At 49.3% G+C, this 20402-nt stretch overlaps 1 protein-coding gene and 1 long non-coding RNA gene across 2 annotated transcripts in view; both read right to left on the minus strand.

Moving 5' to 3' along the window:
- The window catches only part of LOC125945752 (zinc finger protein 501-like), a 44627-nt gene extending 42978 nt beyond the window's left edge, over positions 1-1649 (minus strand). The window contains exon 1 of the mRNA XM_049668028.1: positions 1407-1649. Coding sequence (XP_049523985.1) covers positions 1407-1649 — 243 coding nt within the window. The remainder of the gene's footprint in view (positions 1-1406) is intronic.
- A 4028-nt stretch (positions 1650-5677) lies between these two features.
- On the minus strand, positions 5678-20134 carry LOC125945954 (uncharacterized). Its single transcript, XR_007467257.1, has 3 exons — positions 20013-20134; positions 17709-17817; positions 5678-5702 (listed from the first exon to the last, which is right to left on the minus strand). It is a non-coding gene; the product is annotated as an uncharacterized LOC125945954 (long non-coding RNA).
- Positions 20135-20402: the final 268 nt, after the last annotated feature.

The following is a 20402-nucleotide window of genomic DNA, read 5'->3' on the forward strand; positions in this document are numbered from 1 at the left end:
GTTATATAGCTTCGGAATTCTGTTTTGGATAGTTGGTAGCTGGGAGGGATGTATAGAGAGCTAATTTTTACTAGCTTATGAAACAGCACAGCTCTGATTGCAACTGCCTCAAGGTGTCATGAGTAAGACGCCGGCGGCGACATAAAAGAAGAAAAAGACGAAGTAAACGGAGCGTTCTGAACGGCGCGAGCGCGCGATGCGCGTGACCCGAGGTATGGTCGAGGGAGAAACAGCACTGAGCGAGCATTATCGACGTGGCTCCGGGCCAGGAAGATCGCATTGCCAGCTACGCTCTGGCGACGGGAGACTTGGGGGCCTGGCCGAGTCCGTGACGCGGGCGGTCCAAGGTGTGGCCGTCGACCTCGGCAAGTTCGAGTGAGGCTCCTGGACCGGCTGCAGCCTCTCACGGCAGGACCGGGCACCCCAGAGAGGACCCCTCTTCCACGGCAGACCGGCACGTTTGATGATCCCCGGAACGCCACGTCGGCACTCGGGAAAGGAGCTAGACGGAAGCGGCGGCCGAGCACGTCGCTAGGCCTAAGCCGTCGCGCCTCCCTGCCACGTCAGCAACAGCGACTGGGTTACCCAGGCTCCCGAGACGAGCGAGTTGAAGGACCGACTTCTATTCAGCATCGATTATGCGACAGTCGGCAAGAAACAACCACATGGAGAAAGTCCTACAAGTTTCCGGCTGGAAAGAAACGCGCATCGACGAACTCTGTGAGAACGATTATTTATTGTATAGTCAGAGTATGAAGCTAAGGTTGCTAGACTTCCGTGTAGGAAACAACCAGAACTAACGGAGGCGGAATTTAGGGCATGTTTATTGCCTTGTTAGGTTGTCCATTTGTTAACATTTATTTGTTTGTTGTGTCTTATTTGTTAGTTTGAGGTTTTGGGCTTTTGTGTGAGATTAAAAATCTGCTTGCTGTGTTGCCATGCGCCTTCCCTCTCCATCTCTCATAACACCCGCACGCCTCCGAGATCAGTGACAACAAAACACATCACACAAGGGTAGTTTGCAGCTTCAGATGCTGGCAGGCGACACCTTTATCTACTATTATGGCCACACCACCTGAAGAGGTGAGGGCATCGTTGCAGTCTTTGCGATAGATCGCATATTGTCGGAGATAGTTAGTGTGTGAAGATTTAAGGGATGTTTCTTGGACACACAGCACCCTTGGATTTAGCTTATGTAGTATTTCCTTAATGTCATCTAGATTGTGTAACAGACCTCTGACATTCCAGTGTAGTATCTGTGTATCCATTTTGTATGTGTTTTGTGCTGTGTGTCTAATAGAGATAGACTAAGCTAGCTCACAAGGCCTTTTCCCTTTTCTGCCGGCGCGCTCCACGGAGCTGCGTCGTTCCTTTGGCGTCTGGGACGCCGGAATAGTGTTACTTGCATCCATCGCCTCTTCAGAGGCGTTGGATGACGTCCACGCAGCGGGCACACTCGGGGGTTTTTCGGGCCTGCCTGCATGAGCAGTGGCCCTGGGACCGGCAGGCACAGAGGTCTGCTGGCCCTTCGTGGCAGGGGGCGGAGCAGTACTGGTTGCTCCTGCCAGGGGGGCTGAAGGCGGAACCACCGTCACACTCTGTGTGACGCGGACGGCCGCCGAAGGATGTGGCGCTGCCCCCCGGCGCATCACATCACTGTAGGACGGATTCGACTGATTATGTGCAGAAAAACGCTTGCGCGCTTCTGGGAAGGAAATGTTTAGTTTGACCTTGAGTTGAATTATTTCTTTCTCTTTTTTCCATGACGGGCACAATCGCGAATAGGCGGGGTGGTCTCCGTCACAGTTTGCACAGTGGGTTGCGGAAGTACAGATGTCTGAGGCGTGTTCTTTGGATGCACATTTTGCACAAGTAGCGTGCCCTCGGCAGCTCAGATCCATGCCCAAAACGCTGACACTTCAAGCATCGACGCGGATTGGGAATATACGGTTGTACACGAAGTTTACAATATCCGGTCTCTATTGAATCAGGGAGGTCACTTGTTCCAAATGTAATTATTACATGCTTTGTGGGAATTTCCTTGTCGTCACGCCTTAACTTAATTCGTTGCACCTTTACCATGTTCTGGTCTTGCCATCCATCCAACAGCTCGCTTTCACTTAGTTCAAGGAGGTCGTCATCAAAAATGACACTGAGCACAGTGTTCATTGATCTGTGGCGGTCCACAGAGACAGGGATATCACCAAACGCAATAAGTTTTGTCAGCTTGTTGTATTGGAGCTTGTCACGTACTTCCAGAAGAAGGTCGCCGCTTCCAATTTTAGTCACTTTGTAACCCGAGCCGATTGCCTCTGTCAGACTTTTTGCAACAACAAATGGTGATATCGTACGGACTGTCTTACTTTCATGCTGACTATGTATCACGTGGTACTTGGGGAAGGTTTCTTTAGGTTTCACGAAGAAGTAGAATATTTCATCGGTGCGCCCCCTCTTCAGGGAGTGACCAGGTAGTGAGGGAAAATTTGAAGCCATATATAGCAGTACTGTATTCGGTAGGAATGCCCGCCGCACACGTCGGAGCCCAACCTGGGGACGAACAGGAATAGATATATTCTACCCTGCGTACGCCAGCGGTACATTCCCACTATAACCTAAAATATATATATATATACATATATATACCCAAGATTGGATATATTACACAACGTTAACCCTTGCCGCCTGGAAAATAGGAAGTTAAAAGAAGTGAATAGAAGGCAGGACAGATGGACAAGTGAGAAGGAAAGACTAAGATTGGAGAGAGCGGGACAGGAAAAGGCGACTACTGATTTCCCCTGGGTGGGTCAGCCCGGGGGTGCCGTCTACGTGAAGCAGAGGCCAAAGGAGTGTGTTGCCTCTGCCGAGGGGCCATGAAGGTCCAGACACCTGGCTTCAGCTCAACTCCCAGGATCCCCTTTTCACCGGACACGGCTAAGCCACGCACGGCTACATGCGGGAGGGTCCAACCCTCATGTGCTCGGGTACGTGGTGTCGCAACAGACCAAACGCCTGCTGACGCAGACGCCCCTGCGGGGTTTAAAGAGCTTGTGGTAATCTATACCTAACATAAAAGATGAATACTCTGTAGTGCTAGTATGCTCTGTCCTAGAGTATATTGTTTTACGGGAAAATTGCCAACATACAAGCAGCATCCTCAGACTCGCTGCTGCTTGATCTATTAATAAAATCAGCCGCAGAGGCAGCAGAATCACGAGATCTGTGATCTTTCAAAGCCATGCCATTCTCGGAGGCAGCCATTGTCGCTTTCTACTTTGATGATCACGAAACTTCGGAGCACATTAAAAAATCACTGCCTTGCGGGAAAAAAGCAAAGTGCTTAGAAAACAAACATGTAGTTGTGCTTCTTCCCGTAGGATGGCGCAGTGTGTCCGTGAGTGGCGCGGAAGGACTCGAAAGCAGCGTTTCAAACCACCGATAGTGGGCTAACAATGCCCAATGGCCACGGTACAAACAGAGTTAAAACAACACTGGACACCGGCATTTGCACAGCGATCATGGCTTTCAGCCACATCAAAATACAATGAAATATCGTTGATTTGATCTTCACAGGAACCAGTAAATTAAGCATATCATCCGAAAATCGTATTATCCAACGTATTATCCAACCAAATCGTATTAATGGGAAAAGAAAAAGAAATGTATTATCCCGTAAAACGTATCATGCAGAATCATATCAAGGAGATTCCACTTTCGCTACGTCCGCTTCCGACAGGCCACATTGCACTTGCCTGGTAATGGTGGCCTTTTCCATCGTCCAATCTGCTATAATTTCTTCGCTTCGAAGCTATTGTCGAGTTAGATGCAGACGACGAAGGCAGTGCTGGCGAAATCGGTAGCAGCTGGTGATGAAACCACTGAAGATCGTACGATCAGCTGTTGAAACGGCTAAGCCTAGCATCGTAGTATACAGCTTAAGCAACCCACAATGCGCACGAGAGGCGATACCAACAGTACCACTGACCATATGCGACTGACGAGTGCCGACAGCAATGACAATGCAAAGGGTCGCGGGAGAGTGCAGCGGTACCTGCTATCGAGGCTGTCCCGAAAGTGGAAGCTCTGAACTAGCATGTGAAATGTGTGCAACACTGGTTTAATGCTGCAGGAAAACAAAATGACGGCGATGTTTGCGTTTTCGGTAACTTTTGACTTGCGAACGTGAGTAAAAGTTACAAAAATCGAACGAGAATACTTTAAAACATGGGAAATTTTGGTCGTTGTTATACAATTACTCTATGGGACACCTGGCAGCACCATGGCAGAGTAACAATATTCGGGCAGACACCCAAAAAATTGGGTGTCCAAAAAATCGGTCGGCGATTGTATCATTATTATGCTGTGAAAAAGAACATAGTCGAATTCCACTTAGTGCCATAAACATCTTGTAAACCATTTTGCAAATCTTAGGCGGCAACCGCATGCACCTGAATTGCCAAGGAGAGGTTGGGCCTGGGTCAGGTGTTGCAAGATACCTTTAGCATAATCTTCCTGTGTTTGTAATGCATACTGTTCAACAAAGTAACATTTTCTCGTTTATAATTGTCAAAATAGAGAAAGCGTCACTGTTTTTGTTGCTACTGTGGCGAACATACCAACTTAGCAAACTTTTTGCAAACACGTGTTAATTCTGATATGGGTGTCATGTCAGGGCTGGACTTTATAACTGCATTTGAAAACAATGTGATAGATTGGGTGGAAGCGTACAGCAGGATTGTGGCAGTGCACCATTATGTTTCTCTGAATACAAAACAAAAAACAGTACATCTGTCGATTTTCACTGGAAGCTTTGCTGCGCAATGGCTACTATGTTGACACTGAAATTGAAGCCATCGTGGCAGAATTGCTTTGTGAGCACTGTGCATGAGCTCTCCTGATGAGAGCAGATTAAATTTATTGCAAAGGTAATTGAATTGCTCACTAGTGTCTCATTTCTCAAAATGAGAAGGCTCGACTGTTTGCATCAGTAATGGTAGATTAGCTTGTAGCACATTGTAACAAGAGTGCTGTGGAAGAATAACTATCTGCTGGAATAAACTGCATAATCTGCTGGAAAGTATGTATTGTAGTTAACTGCATTACAGAATGCTGTTTGAATTTTATTTACCTGAAACACAGGCGCCGACTTGCATTCCACATTGATTTATATTCACATTCTAACACTAATACACCGATCCAGGCAAAACTTAGAGACTCACTGGGTGCAACATTATCGTAGAGCAACGTAAGGGCTAAAACACTGGGATAAGAGGGCTCTGGATTAAGCTCCGCCATCTAAGGTGCTTCGATGTGCTCACTAGAGCATTTTGCATTTTGCCCCAATAAGTATGCAGACAAGTATACCAAACCTGCTAATTTGTCCTCAGCAGCAGAGGGCCATACACACTTGAGCAAGTTGTACCAAGCTAAGCACACTTGGCCATTTACCACACTCACACAAGCAAGAGAACGTAAGAGAAGTGCTGGTCACTGCCCACCTGAGGTAGCGCTGAACTGATCAACAGTCACCGTGGTCTGCATGCTCCTCGACACTTTCCATGGTTTCAAGGAGCACCCGACAGATTTGTCGGCCAGAGGCAAGCTGCACTGTGTGCCAATCTCGAGTTGACCGACGACCTTGGAAGGAGCGTGGCATGCCGTTTTGGCAGCGATAGTTTCAGCTAGGCTCATCGCATTTGTGAGGCCTGCAGAAAATAAGTGCAGTGATTGCAGTGCTGTTACACCATCGAGAATAAGAGGTAAATACAAGAGTAGAGTAAATGCAGGGGCACTTTACAATGCACAGCCATGGAACACAACATAATTCTTTCGGTTCAGCATTCCTAGAAGGCCACAAGGGACAATGCACACTGAACAATCGAAAGCAGGGCAACCTTTTTTTAGCGGAAGGCTTACAACAGCAGAACATATTTCGGACACTTTTTAATCTCATAAATTTTAAAGCTATTGGTGTAGTCCAACTAATGAAAAATGATTGCAAGATCCTAGGGTCATCGCCATCAGCCTATTTATAGTCCACTGTAGTATCCCCAATCGCCCCATGTCTTGTGCCAGCTGATACCATCCTGTGCTTGCAAATTTTCTATTTCATTACACTACTGTCCCCAATTGAACGTCAGTTTTACTGGTACCGATTGAGTAACCCTGATAGACTGTCGGTTACCTGCTCTACACATTACGTTCCTTGCCAAAGCTCAGTTTTATAGCAATAGAAAGAGAGAGCAAGGAGAGGAAAGGCAGGGAGGTCAACCAGAAGAGCATCCGGTTTGCTACCCTGCACTAGGGGTAAGGGAAAGGGGAAATAGAAAGAGAAAAATAGGGAGAGAATGAGCACTGAGTACACGTGGGACGATGTACAGGGACACTATAGGCGGTCTCTTAAACCGGTGCACTTCAAATACAGTACTAATGCACGCAGCGCTTTTTGTGCCAGTGACAGGTGTAGCCACGGTCCGAGTATCTTTGACTCAGAGAACGGTCTCGAGTCCAGCCGGTTTAAAGTTGTCCTGAGAGAGAGGCGTTGTATGTCGTAGCGAGGACAGGTACACAATAGGTGCTCGATGGTTTCCTCGCACATACATGAGTCGCACATCGGCTCTCGGCCATTCCCATATGATGTGAGTAAGCGTTCGTGAACGCCACTCCCAGCCACAAGCGGCACAGCAAGGTTGCTTCGCCGCGGGAAAGGCTAGATGGCAATTGTAGACGTAGCAAGGGGTCCAACTTATATAATCGGCAATTGAAGGCACTTGAACTCCATAAATCTTGTGACGTTTTGCGTGCAAGCAGACTAAGTTCCCTGGCAGTGTCCGTCCTCGTCAAAGGTATTGTACACGTCTGGGTGTCTTCGTGGGCAGATCGAGCAGCCCTGTCAGCAATGTCGTTGCCGATGATGCCACAGTGAGCAGGAATCCACTGGAAGACTATGCTGTGCCCTGTTTCCAGAGCATGGTGATGTCGGATATCATCTGCTCGTAAGTTCTGTTATGTAAGGCTGACTTGATACTGTGAAGGGCTGCCTCAGAGTCACAGAATATGACCCATTTCTGTGCCGGCTCTTCGGTGACGTAGGTCACACCTGCATGGAGGGCTGCAAGTTCTGCCGACGTAGATGTAGTCGTATGTGACCATTTGAATTTAACTGCAACTTGCTTGGCTGGAACGACGAATGCGGCAGTTGAGCTGGTAGGTGAGGTCGAGCCGTCGGTATATATATGTATGTAGTCATGATATGTCTGGTGCATTAATAGGAGCGTCAGTTGCTTCAGAGCCAGCAATGGATGATTGGCCTTCTTGGTGATTCCGGGAATAGAAAAATTCACTTGAGGCTGTCGCAGGCACCACAGGAAAAATGAAGGCTTCGACGCCGGTGTAAACCATAACGGTATACACTCTTGATGGGCGCTAATCACTTTTGAAAAGGTCGCTTGAGGTCTCTCCGCTGGCAGGGAAGCTAAGTGATAGTCGGGGATCCTTGACAGATGACGAATGTGCGCTCTGAGGGAGTGTTTATAGCAATAGCATTCTTTAAAAACTCATCACCTAACCTTTTTCCGCAAACTTGGGTCACTGGATAGTCTATGGTCAAACGGGTAGAGCATCTGGCTGCTGTGTAAAGGGAACTCGGTTCAACACGAACCGATGCTCCAACTTGGGTCACTGAGCATGTAAGCTCTTCAACAAACTTCTTTGATGCCAAGTTGGCTCAATGGATAAGTGGCACTCAGTATGTGCCATTCTTCAATGACCCTGGATAGCCTCTCCCAGTGATCTCCAATTGCCCCTGTCATGCCATCTACTTTTACCCTGACTGTGTCTGGCTAGACTGGCCCATTTCCTTTTAACTAATTTGTCTTTCTCTCTCCAAATTGAGAACAATCTTACACCTCTGTAACCTATGATCACTGCCATTTACCCTACCCAACACTTCAACATCATGCACTATGCTAGAGTTGGCACAGAGCATGAAATCTATTTCATTTCTTTTTTTCCCCATTAGGGCTTTTTCAGGTCCACTTCCCGTTATTCTGCTTCCGAAAGAAGGTATTCGCAATTCGGAGGCGATTCCTTTTTGTGAACTCTACCAACATCTCTCGTCTACTATTTCTAGAGTTGATGCCACAGTTACTAGTCGCCCGTTCTCCCACCTCATTTCCCCCCACTTTTGCAGTAAAGTCACCTATGAGTACAGTACACCAAGTTTGCACCTTTCTCATTGCTAATTCGACATCCTCACAAAACTTACATTTATCCATCATCACTGGAGGTTGGAGAGTAGGCTTGTGCTACCTGTAATCGATATCTCCTATTAAGTTTTATTAAGACGACTTCTACCCTTTTATTAATACTGCCGCGTTGTAGTGACGGTGAAAAAACAAAGTGGCACATTGCATTGGGCAAAGCTGAGCCCCGCAAACAAGTAACACTTGTGGAGATGGGTTTGCACAAGGCTTACCCTACGAGCGACAGTCGGGAAAGGGCACGACGCTCCTCCACTCCGCAACGCACAAAGGTGCTACGGCAGGGTTCGTCGACTCTCCGACACGGCGCAAAGAAGGCTCCAGTCACATCGCCAACAAACACAGGTTTATTCACCCAAGATGCAGCACAGTGCGACAGTCACGGCGCCTACGGACAAAGGCTCACCGCAAGACCGATCGAGTACGCGCGCCCGCTGCGCTAGGGCTAACCGGGTAGCGGTCCGCCAAGCGCGAGAACGAGGAGTCGCGAGAACAAAGGTCTCATGTAACCACCTCGTTGCGGGCCTGTGAGCATCTGCCGCGGCGAGCAAGCGCTCAGCGGACGAGAGCTCGGGTGGAGAGGGTGCCCGGAGGCTGCCACACAGGAGGCTAATCAGGGCGCGTCCCGGTGATGTGTTCTCGCGGGGCAAGTCCAATCCCGGGGGGAGAAGCTAGGTTTGAGCGGGAAAGTAGCTCCAGCATGCTAGCCGTGTCTGCCATGTTGCCGTTACGGTGGCGGTTCCCGGAGATCGAGCTAAGCGCCACGCACGAGCTGCGGAACGAGGTATGGGAAGGCACTCGATCCCCACATTCCCCCCTCCTAAAGACCGAAGCCAGCCTCCAAAAGTGGCTGACCGAGGCCAAGTGGCAAGGTTGACTCAGCTAAAGAGGGCTAAGCCAACGGGGCAAAGTCCAAGAGGGTGTCATCGTCTTCACATGGTACAAAGCCAGCGGCTTGCCTTAGCTACCGCACACTGGAAGGACCTACTGCCAGGAGGAAGAGTCGGCAGGCAAGGAAGGACGGGGCTGGGCAGCACCTTGGTTCAGCCAGCAACACTCGAGGTCCGCCAGACAGGAGCAGCCAGGAACGCGCAAGGCGTGGCTGCCATTTTGGGGCAGCAGCCATCAAGGAGGTCACAGGCCCCTCCATATTGCGCGTTAGCAGGAACAGCAGGCCTGAGTGACCATCCTCGGCCAGGGGTCAGCATCTGACAACTGGGCGGACCAGCCGCAGTTAATGGCAGCCTAGGCAGCAGGAGGCAAGGCTTGGCACGCGTTTGTGGCCCCGAAAGGCAGGAGTCAGTCATGGCGGAAAGACCAGGAGCAGCAGGCCTTGAGGTCGGCAACAGGCTGGCATGGGAGGGCGAGGGACAGCTGGCTTGATGGTCAGGAAGACTGGTGGCACAGTGGAGCTAGGCGCAGGGAGCAGACTGGACGCAAGGGAAAGGACAGGAAAGCCCCCCGGCATAGCCAGCGTGCCAAGAAAGTTGCCCGCCTGGCTGCCCAAAAGGACGTTTGCCAGGCTGAGACTTGGGCAACACATAAGAGGGTATACTAAACTACATGGGCCTGTCACCGCTTCAATGTGCGCCCTCGCACCGTAGCTACATTTCTCCATTCACCGGCATGGTAGGGAATGAAATCCAGCTACCTGCTAGTGGGAGAAAGCTGACTAGGCGCGTCAGAAGGTGGGTGAGCACGAGAGGGTATATTAGGCCAAAAGGGCCTGTCGCCGCTTCAATGTGCACCCTTGCACCGTAGCTGTGTCTCTCCGTTCACCAGCGTGGTAGGGAATAAAGTCTGGCTACCAGCTGGTGGGAGCGTGCCTAGGTGCGTTTCCGCAGGTTGTACCGGTGGCGTGGCCTGGGGCCAGCCGTGTCACGGTTTGCCTGCGGTTTGTTTACCCCTTCCCCTTTTCCCAATGGTATGTACTGCAAGCAGCACAGGTGAGGTAGTGTTTCCCAGGTTGTCCCTGTAGGGTCAGGGTTGGAACTGGTGCGCTTGGCCGGAGTTGACATAGTCCCCTTTTCCTCAGTTGTTGCTATGGGCAACAAAAAGCTTGAGGTCCGAGACGTGAACTGGACCGCCGACTGGTCTCCCTTGGGAGTCAGCCAGCTTGTATACCAGAGGGGACATTTTGGTCTCCACTCGGTACGGGCCCAAAGATTTGGCCGACAGGAGGCAGAGATGCCTTTGGCGGCGGCGCTCAAGACATGGTTGCGTCTGAGGACGAGATCGCCAACACCGTAGTGCACGTCCCTATGTGACCAGTCGTATTGGGCTCTTTGTCCAGCTCGCGCTTTTGCCAGGTTGGAACGGGCCAGGTCAAGGGCCGCGTCCATCCGTGAGCGCAGTTCCGCCGCGTAACCAGAAAGGCCAGCTTTCGTGGCGCACGGCCTGCTGCTGGGCCGCAGAACGCGGTCCATGGGGTTTGGCAGCTCTCTACCGAAGTTAAGGAAAGCGGGTGTGTACCCAATCGAACGGTTCACCGTGGACTGCAAGGAGAAGCCCATCTCGTTAAGACAGACATCCCAATCCCTATGTTGCTGGGCAAAGGCCGTGAGCAAGGGCTTGAGGTTCCGGTTAATCTGCTTTGTCAGGTTGGCCTGTGGGTGATACGTGGTTGCCTTGCGGTGCTTACTGCCAAAGGCAGCACACGCATCCACGAACACCTTGGCCATGAAGTAGGACGCGTTGTCCATTATCAGCTCCGCTGGAAAGCCGAAGCAGTTAAAGACCTCGGTCAACTTGCCCCAGATTGCGCGTGCCGTTAACTTCCGAAGGGGAAAAAGTTCAACCCATTTCGAGAAGTGATCTGTGACAGCCAGGAGAAAAACGTAGCCTGGCCGGCTTCTGGGAAAGGGTCCCATAATGTCACAGGCCGCGACTTGCCAGGGTAGCTGGCTGTCGATTGGCTGCATGAGCCTGGGGGGTTCGCCAGCGCGAGGCTTCACACATTGGTACACGTGGCATGAGCGGGCGTGGTGAAAAGTGTCACGCTTCATGCCTGGCCAGGTAGCAGAGCGGCACAACTTTTTGAAAGTCGTAAGGCCACTCACATGTCCAGCCACCTCCGAGTCGTGGAAATAGCTCAGGGTGGCTTTCCTTAGACTGCAGGGTATTACCACCTTGAAAGGCTCCTGGGGAGCCTCCTCAGATGGGATATAGCGCAAGAGAATGCCATCGGCATCAAGCAGATACGTATCCAATGTGCCTGCAGCAATACCAGCTGCCTAGCACTCAGCGCCAACAGCAATACCAGCTGTCCGGGTGCGCCCGACGGCATTGCCACCCTGCTCCTGTTGGGAGCTCGGCTCTTTGAGCCCGTCAACAATTCGTTCACAAAATAGATCGCTCTGCTATGCCTTTAGTAACTCCTGCCTGCTGAAGACGATACCCGATGAGGTAATGGGGTCCCCCCACCAGGTAAACGTCCTCTCCCGGGGCTGGCAAGCTGGGGACCGCTTCGCCGTCGGGGGTCGCGCCTTTCGAGCCATTGGAGACACAGCCTCCGGTCTCTACTAAGTGCGTGAGGTTCGCGCCTTTTGAGCCATTAGAGACTGAGGCTCCAGCTTCTACTTGGTGCGAATGCTCACGGGAGTGGCGCACCAAAGGTTCAGACGCCGAAACAGGGGCTTGCAACAAGGCGTCCGCCACCATGTTTGAACTCCCTTTCCAGTAGCGCATAACAAGGTACCGCTGCCACGTCAACGCCCAGCGCACGAGGCGGCCCGATGGCTCGCAAAAGCGCTTAAGCCGGATTGTAGGTCTCCACGGCAAACGGCACGTACGCTGACGCCAACTTCCGGAGAGCAAAAAGGACCAACGGTCAGATGGTCCGCTCAATGCATGACCAACCCAATGGGGGCAGAAAACGGCAATGAGCAGAGCTGGGTTGCCGCTTCGACAGGCGCATGAGGCCTCACATTACCAGCAGACGGATCGACAGCGAAGCGGGGTGGCTCACGCACGTCGAAAATGTCGTTTGCATGCGCATGAGGCGAGCAGTAGTCTGAAAACGTGGCGACAGTGTCAGCTGAGCGGGGTGGGTCACGCTCGACACTGCCTCCCAGCTGCGCTCAGGACAAGGAGAGGCCAGCGAGCAGTTTTGCACCAACAGCGAGGCAGGGAGGCTCAGCTGCGGCGCACGGGACACCGAACTGCGCTCGGGACAAAGGCAGGCCAGCGAGCGAGCTCGCGCCTACGGCGGAGCGGGAAGGCTGCACCGCAGCGTATTCATCCGAGAACGGCGCTCGGGACCAAGGTAGGCCAGCGAGCGTAGGCGTGAGAGCATCTAAGCGGGGTGGCTCCGATGTGGCACTTTGAGCACTACACTGCGCTCGGGACAAAGGCCAGCGAGCGAGTTTGTGCCAGCACCTAAGCAGTGTGGCTCCGGTGAGACACCAGCCTGTGCTCGGGGGAGGGAAAGGCCTGCGAACGCACTGGCAGAGCGGTGTGGCTCCGACGCAGCACATGGTGCCGTGAACGATGCTCGGGACAAAGGGAGGCCGGCGAGCATATTCGTGTCGGCATCTAAGCAGGGTGGCTCCGATGCGACACACGAGGTGCTTTGCTGCGCTCGGGACAAATAAGGGCCAGCGAGCGAAAACAACACGTCGGAGGGGCTAGCAAGCACCTGCTCCACGCGCGTCTCAAACAGCTGAGGAAATCCGAAACTGGCATGGCTAGGACTAGCGTACACATCCGAGCGGTCGTCACCAAAGCGCTGTCCAAAGAAGGAATCGCCCCCGGTGACCGAAAGCAGAGGGTCGCCGAGGCGAACGTACCTCATGCTGTCAGTGTCATCCGTGTCGAAGGACATTAAGTCCGTAGCCAGGGGGTCTAGCAGGAACGAGGGCAGTGAAAGGGGCCTGCTCTAATGCCATGCCGAAACCGCGTTGGGCACCAGTTATGTGGAGATGGGTTTGCACAAGGCTTACCCTACGAGCGACAGTCGGGAAAGGGCACGACGCTCCTCCACTCCGCAACGCACAAAGGTGCTACGGCAGGGTTCGTCGACTCTCCAACACGGCGCAGAGAAGGCTCCAGTCAGATCGCCAACAAACACGGGTTTATTCACCCAAGATACAGCAGAGTGCGACAGTCATGGGGCTTACGGGCCAAGGCTCACCACAAGGCCGATCGAGTACGCGGGCCCACTGTGCTAGGGCTAACCGGGTAGCGGTCCGCCAAGTGGGAGAACGAGGAGTCGCGAGAACAAAGGTCTCATGTAACCACCTCGTTGCGGGCCTGTGAGCATCTGCCGCGGCGAGGAAGTGCTCGGAGGATGAGAGCTCGGGTGGAGAGGGTGCCCGGGGGCCGCCGCGCGGGAGGTCAATCAGGGCGCGTCCCGGTGACGTGTTCTTGCTGAGCAAGTCCAATCCCGGGGGGAGAAGCACGGTTTGCGTGGGAAAGTAGCTCCAGCACGCTAGCCGTGTCCGCCATGTTGCCATTACGGCAGCGGTTCCCGGAGATCGAGCTAAGCGCCACGCGTAAGCTGTGAGACGAGGCGCGGGAAGGCACCTCGATTCCCCCACACTCAATACAATGATAGCAGCGAGCACACTCATCGATCAAAGAAATATACTCTGCTGGTCAAGTGCATCAGCTTTCATACATGACTCGTCCAAGGTTCCAGCGTAAGCGCTGGTGCCTTCATGCCTTCCAGAAAGTACTACACAATTTCTATCACACATATGATCTGATTACACAAGGTTCAGTGACAACAGACAGAACTAGTGATAACATTAGAGAAACTTCCTACACAGAAAGGTGTGTCTTAAGCTGAGTGACAACACTGTAACAGAGATTCGCCCATGAAAAACCTTCACCGAAGACAAACTGCTTATACGCACGTCGATACTGTAGAATTCAATGTTGCCTATGTCCTCATTCATTAGAAATCGTAACTTATATTCCATTTTATCTGAAAGACCTTTGTAGCTGAGGGCATGGTCGTTAATTCCGTATAAGTTTCCTGTGTTTCAAAGCTCCCTACGGCCAATTATATCTCAGGCAACGCCTGATAATACCTCAAAGAGCCTCACTAAGCTAACTTCACTGAAGGAGATTCACATGTTAAATGTTACCAGGTTCAAGTTCCAGTGATAGCCTCTCCAGATCCAGAGAATCTTTACACCGTCTGTAACTTTGCAGGTCTGACCTGCAAAGGTGCTTTGCCGCAGTGGGTATGGGCTGCTCATCATTGAATGACTTAGATGCCAACTTTGTGCACGTGCACTTTTCATATTATTCATCATATAAAACATGTAATCAACAATTGTGCGCCAATATTAAGGTCACCAATCATCTTTAAGGAATGGATGCACCACCAATTTTACTTAGTTTTCTTATTCAGGTCTTCAGCATTCAGTCTTAAGCATTCTACAGGTCAGTTGGAGCAATATGAACATAAATATGGAAGTTTATTAATGGTAAAAGGAGAGGGGGAAGGCAAAAGGCCTATGTTTTACACTTTGTCATGGTGCCGAACAAAAAGTATGTAACCTGCAAGCATCAAAGCCTTTATACACAGCCCAAGTTTCATGGCTTAGGGTGAATATTAAAAAAAAAAAAGTGTCTTTGAGTAGCAGCTCCCCTTAAGCGTGCACGAAAGTAATAACGGACTTGACTGATGACAGGACATTTTGCGTGAACATCAGGGTCGGGGCCAAAGACGGGCCGCCATAGGTTATCTCACAAGTTAGCACTTTTCTGCTGCTGCTTTTCTGGGCAGGAGAGGGAAAAGCTCACGTGAGAAGACAAAGCAACACAACACTTGGGGGCAAACCAAAGGTACGGTAAGGTAAATTTCTGCTATTTCTGAAAAATACACACCACGCATATTTGCCAACTGGACAACTGATGCGTGGTGTGCAGACGCCAAGCCCCAATAAACCACTGTAGAGTCTAGGCGACAAAATGGAAGCGGCAGCATCGACACTTCTGTGCCCGTGCCGGCAGGTTTGTGGCTATGGTATTGCTCAAGGTTGCAGGTTCAATCCTGAAAATGGCAGCCGCATTTCAACGCGAGTAAAATGCAAAAATGCTTGTACACTTAGATATAGGTGCACATTAAAGAATACCAGGGTGTCAAAATTATTCCGTAGTCTGCCACTACCGCGTAACTCATAATCCGATTGTAGTTTTCCCAAAATTTAATTAATGTTTAACACACCTGCCACGATGCGATGTGCCACGAGAGGCAATGACAATGCTCAACCCTTTTGGAGGTTATGAACAATGGCGTACAACAACACCTCAAGAAACACATCTCCCTGTGTGTTTTGTGCACTACGCAAACAAACAGCAGTGGTGCACGCAAGGTAACATTTAACATCAACTCACCACTATGGCTTTGGACTAAGCATTCAATAAATTAAACATTTGCCGTCAACATCAATGCGAATTATCATCAATCAGAGCAAACAGCACAGAAAGCTTTGCTTACATCGATTCCCACAGCGCGGGGGATCCACATAATTTTTCAACTAGCCCTATGAATTCGCTGATACTCCAAGCTGAGTCATCGTTATAATCGATATATCATTATACGCCGTATCGTTATAGGTGGACTGCGCTGTACATAGCCCGTGATCATAGAAGCAGGCAACAGGCCAATAAACTTTCGTCTTGGGGCATCAACGTAACACACGAGTCGAGACCTTTGCAGTAAGCAAGAACAATTGGGGGAAACAAGGGGCTTATGTTTTTGTTAGTACCAACCACACAGACCTCGTAGGCACCCAAAGTGAAGATGAGGAATGATGTAATACAAGTGTGAACAAGTCCACTATTCAAAAAGATGTAAACGACTAAATGAGGAGGCTGAGATGAATGTGTAGAATTAATAGGAGAGAGAATCTGGAATGAACACATTCAGGATAGCTAGCACTAGAAAAATTCAAGATTCCAAACGTTGCACCCTGCGTTAAAAATGGTAAGACAAAGGTGGTTTGGTGAGGTAATGGGAAGGAACGAAAACTTCCCCTTCATGGAGGCAACTGATGAACTGTTGTAAAATTATCTAAATAAAAACAACAACAATACACAGTAACATAGAGACATATTGCAGGACATGGTGGGTGTGGTTGGAGGAGAGGGGACAAACCTATATGAATTGGGAACATAATTTAACCTATGCTGTGTTGATATATTGATATCAGCCAGACCCACTTTGTCATAAGGCCTGTTTACAAAAGGTAACGCGGGACTTCAGGCATTTAACTGTGATAAAAAAGAAAGTTCAATGAAGGATTCATAAAAACACCACGTTATGAACACAGAATGAGAAATGGGTTGCTGTAATAACGGAGGTGAGACAGAACTTTATCAACGATGCCTTTTGACCTCCGAAGTTACCACAATGTTAGCAAGCAAGAGTGCAAGCCCTAAGCCTTTGGTGGAAAGATTGCTGGTACCTTGTTCAGAAAATTAGAGTGTGAACTTGTGTGAAGAAAAAATGTGCATAGACCATATACAATGATGGTCAATGCAAGCAAATAGCCCAAACAAATGAACGAGCAGGTGAAAAAACAAAAGAAGAAGTGAATGAAAGAACAAAAGAGAGTGAAGGAATGTTCCCTTGCCGAGTCCGACCTCCAACAAACAAGGAAAACGGTAGAAAGAGCCAAAGAATGATATTCACTTCAGAAGATGTAATCGCAGCCACACGTCCATGCCAGAATGAAATGCAAAGTACACTAAACTGCTACACATAAAGCACAGAGCAAGTGGCAAAGTTGCAATAATATACCACCATACGAACAATGTACCAACAGCTTCCGATCATAACTCAACAAACACTGAGACATTTAAGCATACCTGCAGAGCTATTTTCTGATGTTGTTGAAACAATTTCAGTGATTGTTAGGCCAACTGGCATTCCCTGTGTACGAGACATAAGCTTAACTAACACTTTCGCCACCATTCACAGGCATTGCTCGTGACACAGCAACTACATGGTACAGATAGACATAGTCTTATGACAATGAGTCAGACATTGAGGATGCAACCGGCAAGTGATAGTGCCCCTGACGCAAACGACATAGGTAAGCAACAGTAGTCCCACAGAGAAATTGCTCACAGCTGAAGACGATCATTGGTAGTTCGCAACACAATTATTTCTCGACAATTTATTGTCTAGGGACAGCTGGAAACAAGCTTTCTGGATTCTTCTTTTACTGCATCTTTTGCGATGGCATCGGGCATCAAGTGCAATACAATATTATAAGTGTTTTGGCCTACACAATTTTATATGTGCATTAAATGCATTGTGGGAACTTCCAACAGATAAATGGCCAGCCTAAATGGCTTAAATATGAACACGCCTTGCCACCTACATAGCACCACTGTGATAGGCTGTCATACATCCCTCAGACCGCCATTAATTCACTCCTCCTTTACTGCAGCAGCTCAAGTATTAGAAGCAAGAGCACTGGATATACATACCAGATTCTGCACTGAGCCAACCAGCAGCAATCAGCCCTTGCGGCTTTTTGTTGTCAACAATGCAAGAGATAGGCTAGGTCTTGATGGGCACAAGAAACGTCAGCAGAAGCTGTAAAGACAGCAGTAACACAGTAAAACAAATCAGACAAATGAATCCAGGGATATATGCCTAGCGCACTTCACAACGTAACTGCCACAAAGTGAACTGCATGCTCCTCACACAACTGGGAAAGAAGTTCTTTTAGCTGTTAACATCACAAGTGTGTAGAGTTCGTTTGGGTCGTTGCTAATTGAAATCCTAAAAATTCTTATCCTAGAAATCCTAAAAAATCCATTGGCAAAAATTAAGGGAGACACACTGTCTATGTAATCTACCATCTTAGTGCTTTTACAATGTCGATCACGGATGCAAAGTTACACACATCATATATTGTTACAAGGCGGGAGACGTTCATTTAGAAGGCTTCGCGCTAAAGCACTGGATGGGGAGAGACTGCCAGACCAAAAGCAAAGTCCTCCTTGTGGTGTCACAGATCTTAGAGTCAAGTGTTGATCTCTCAGTCGATGTTTTGGGTCTTTAAGAGGATGGTGCAGTGCGACCTTATTGGTCATGCAACGACGTAGCGTGGCGTCACGGAGCTCCACATATATACACCCTATTGTGTTTATTAAAAGAAGTTCCTGCCCAACTTACAGCCTGGTCTGATTACATCTATGCGTGCCCCTTTGTTTGCCAAATGGCATTATAGATCAGGCATGTTGCCAAATACAGGCTCAAGTGCCCAGCCTCCATGCTTCACTCTTTGAATTCCCTCGGGAGCATGTAACTGAGCAGAGAGGCGCAGTCGAGGCACCTTCACAACAAATGGCTGAAGTGCCCAGCCCCAATGCATTGTCTTCAATCACACCTGATGGGCAATTCGAGAGCAACGGTGTTTGCTCTCGAACCTTGCAGTAGAGTGCTTATAGGTGAGCCCCGAGGCTCAAACTCTGCTGATGTCCCCAAGTCAGACAAGACTCCACCAGTGAACAAAAGTTCATGCGTACATGCCGGACGCAGTCGTCCCAAACCTAGCCAAAAGTGACCGGCTCGTTTTAAGGGCTACATTCCTTAATATACATGTAGCCAATTTCTTTCATATAATTCATTATTTTTACAATATTCTGCAATATTTTTATATGGTTTTCTTTTTGGAATCCTGTGTGCGAGAGAGCATCATGTGATGCCATGTGGATATCATATTACTTATACATGCTCGCTAAATCCTACTTAACAGGCAATACACATACTCATTGCATTACATAATGTACAAGTTTTAGCCTGAATTCTGTTCAGAGCATCACACAATGTGAAACCATCCTATATCAATAAAGAATGAATACGTCCCTGCAGTCATACCTGTGATAACCATTGTATAATGAGCCGATTCGTGCATTCACACATGTTTTCCTTAGACAGTGCTTGTAAGCGAAAGCATCAGGGAAGTCGGCTTGCTTACCTGCTCGCTTACCACGTACCTCCACATAGCATGATACAACACACAACACTACAGCTCACACGTAAGAGCGGCTAACAAGCTTTAAGTGAAGGAAATGTACTGTCACTATGGGAGTGCAACAAGTGGAAAATGCTGGCGCTTCAGCTGGAGTGGTCAGCTCAAGCACTTGAAGCATTCCTCCGTGTTTGTGCCGACCAGTCCAGCTGAAGCGCCAGCATTTTCCACTTGTTGCACTCAGATAGTGACAGTACATTTCCTTCACTTAAAGCTTGCTAGCAGCCCTTATGTGTGAGCTGTAGTGTTGTGTGTTGTATCATGCTATGTGCAGGTACGTGGTAAGCGAGCAGGTAAGCAAGCCGACTTCCCTGCTGCCATCAAGAAGGGAAAGGAATGCAGCCACGTCCGTGACTACTGCTGAGCACAGTCAATAGCACAACCATCTCGATCGTGACACCCGCATAGGAGACGCATAATGATCTGAGTAAGGTGATGAAAAAACAGCAGTACAACATTCGCAGCACTGACAGTTCAGTGCATACGCACAAGGCACACGCCTCTTGCGCGTAAGCAATAGTGGCACTCTATTGTTTCAACTAGGGGCAGCGCATAGGAACTGCATAAGTGCTCATCGAAGCCACGAACAGATTATCCTGCGATCTCTGCGATACTCTGCAGCAACCGTTTCGCGCTGGCTGAAATTTCGAGACCACGTTATACCGCACGAAATCACAAACGCGGTTGCTCCTACAATTAAGTGTCAGCAAGAGTATAGGTAATCGTGCAAAACTCCGTGAAGTACTCTCACCTTTGTTCCAGATGCGTTGCAGTAGCACCGGCACCTAGGCCCCATAGAATAAAGAACCGAAGACGGTCTGAAGTTTCGTTCAAAACATCCATGGGATTGAAAGCACCATGACCGGAAGTCACTCTCCTGCTGCTGTCGTCTGCTTCTCGCTCTACGTGATGAAGGCAAACAGGGTCTCGTATGCGGCGCTGCATAGAGGAACAAGAACACTGGAGTATTCTAGTTCCAGATGACTCCACACAGAATTGACCACAAATCGACTCCTGGCAACGCACAAAAGAAACGTCACTTCAATAAATAATTTAAAACAATAAAATATACCTAATGTAACTATACAATGCGTTGGACTTGACACAATATAAAAGAAAGTTGTCTTATTAATTAATATAC

The sequence above is a fragment of the Dermacentor silvarum genome, chromosome 5 (genome assembly GCF_013339745.2).
Source record: "Dermacentor silvarum isolate Dsil-2018 chromosome 5, BIME_Dsil_1.4, whole genome shotgun sequence".
NCBI classification, from domain to species: domain Eukaryota; kingdom Metazoa; phylum Arthropoda; class Arachnida; order Ixodida; family Ixodidae; genus Dermacentor; species Dermacentor silvarum.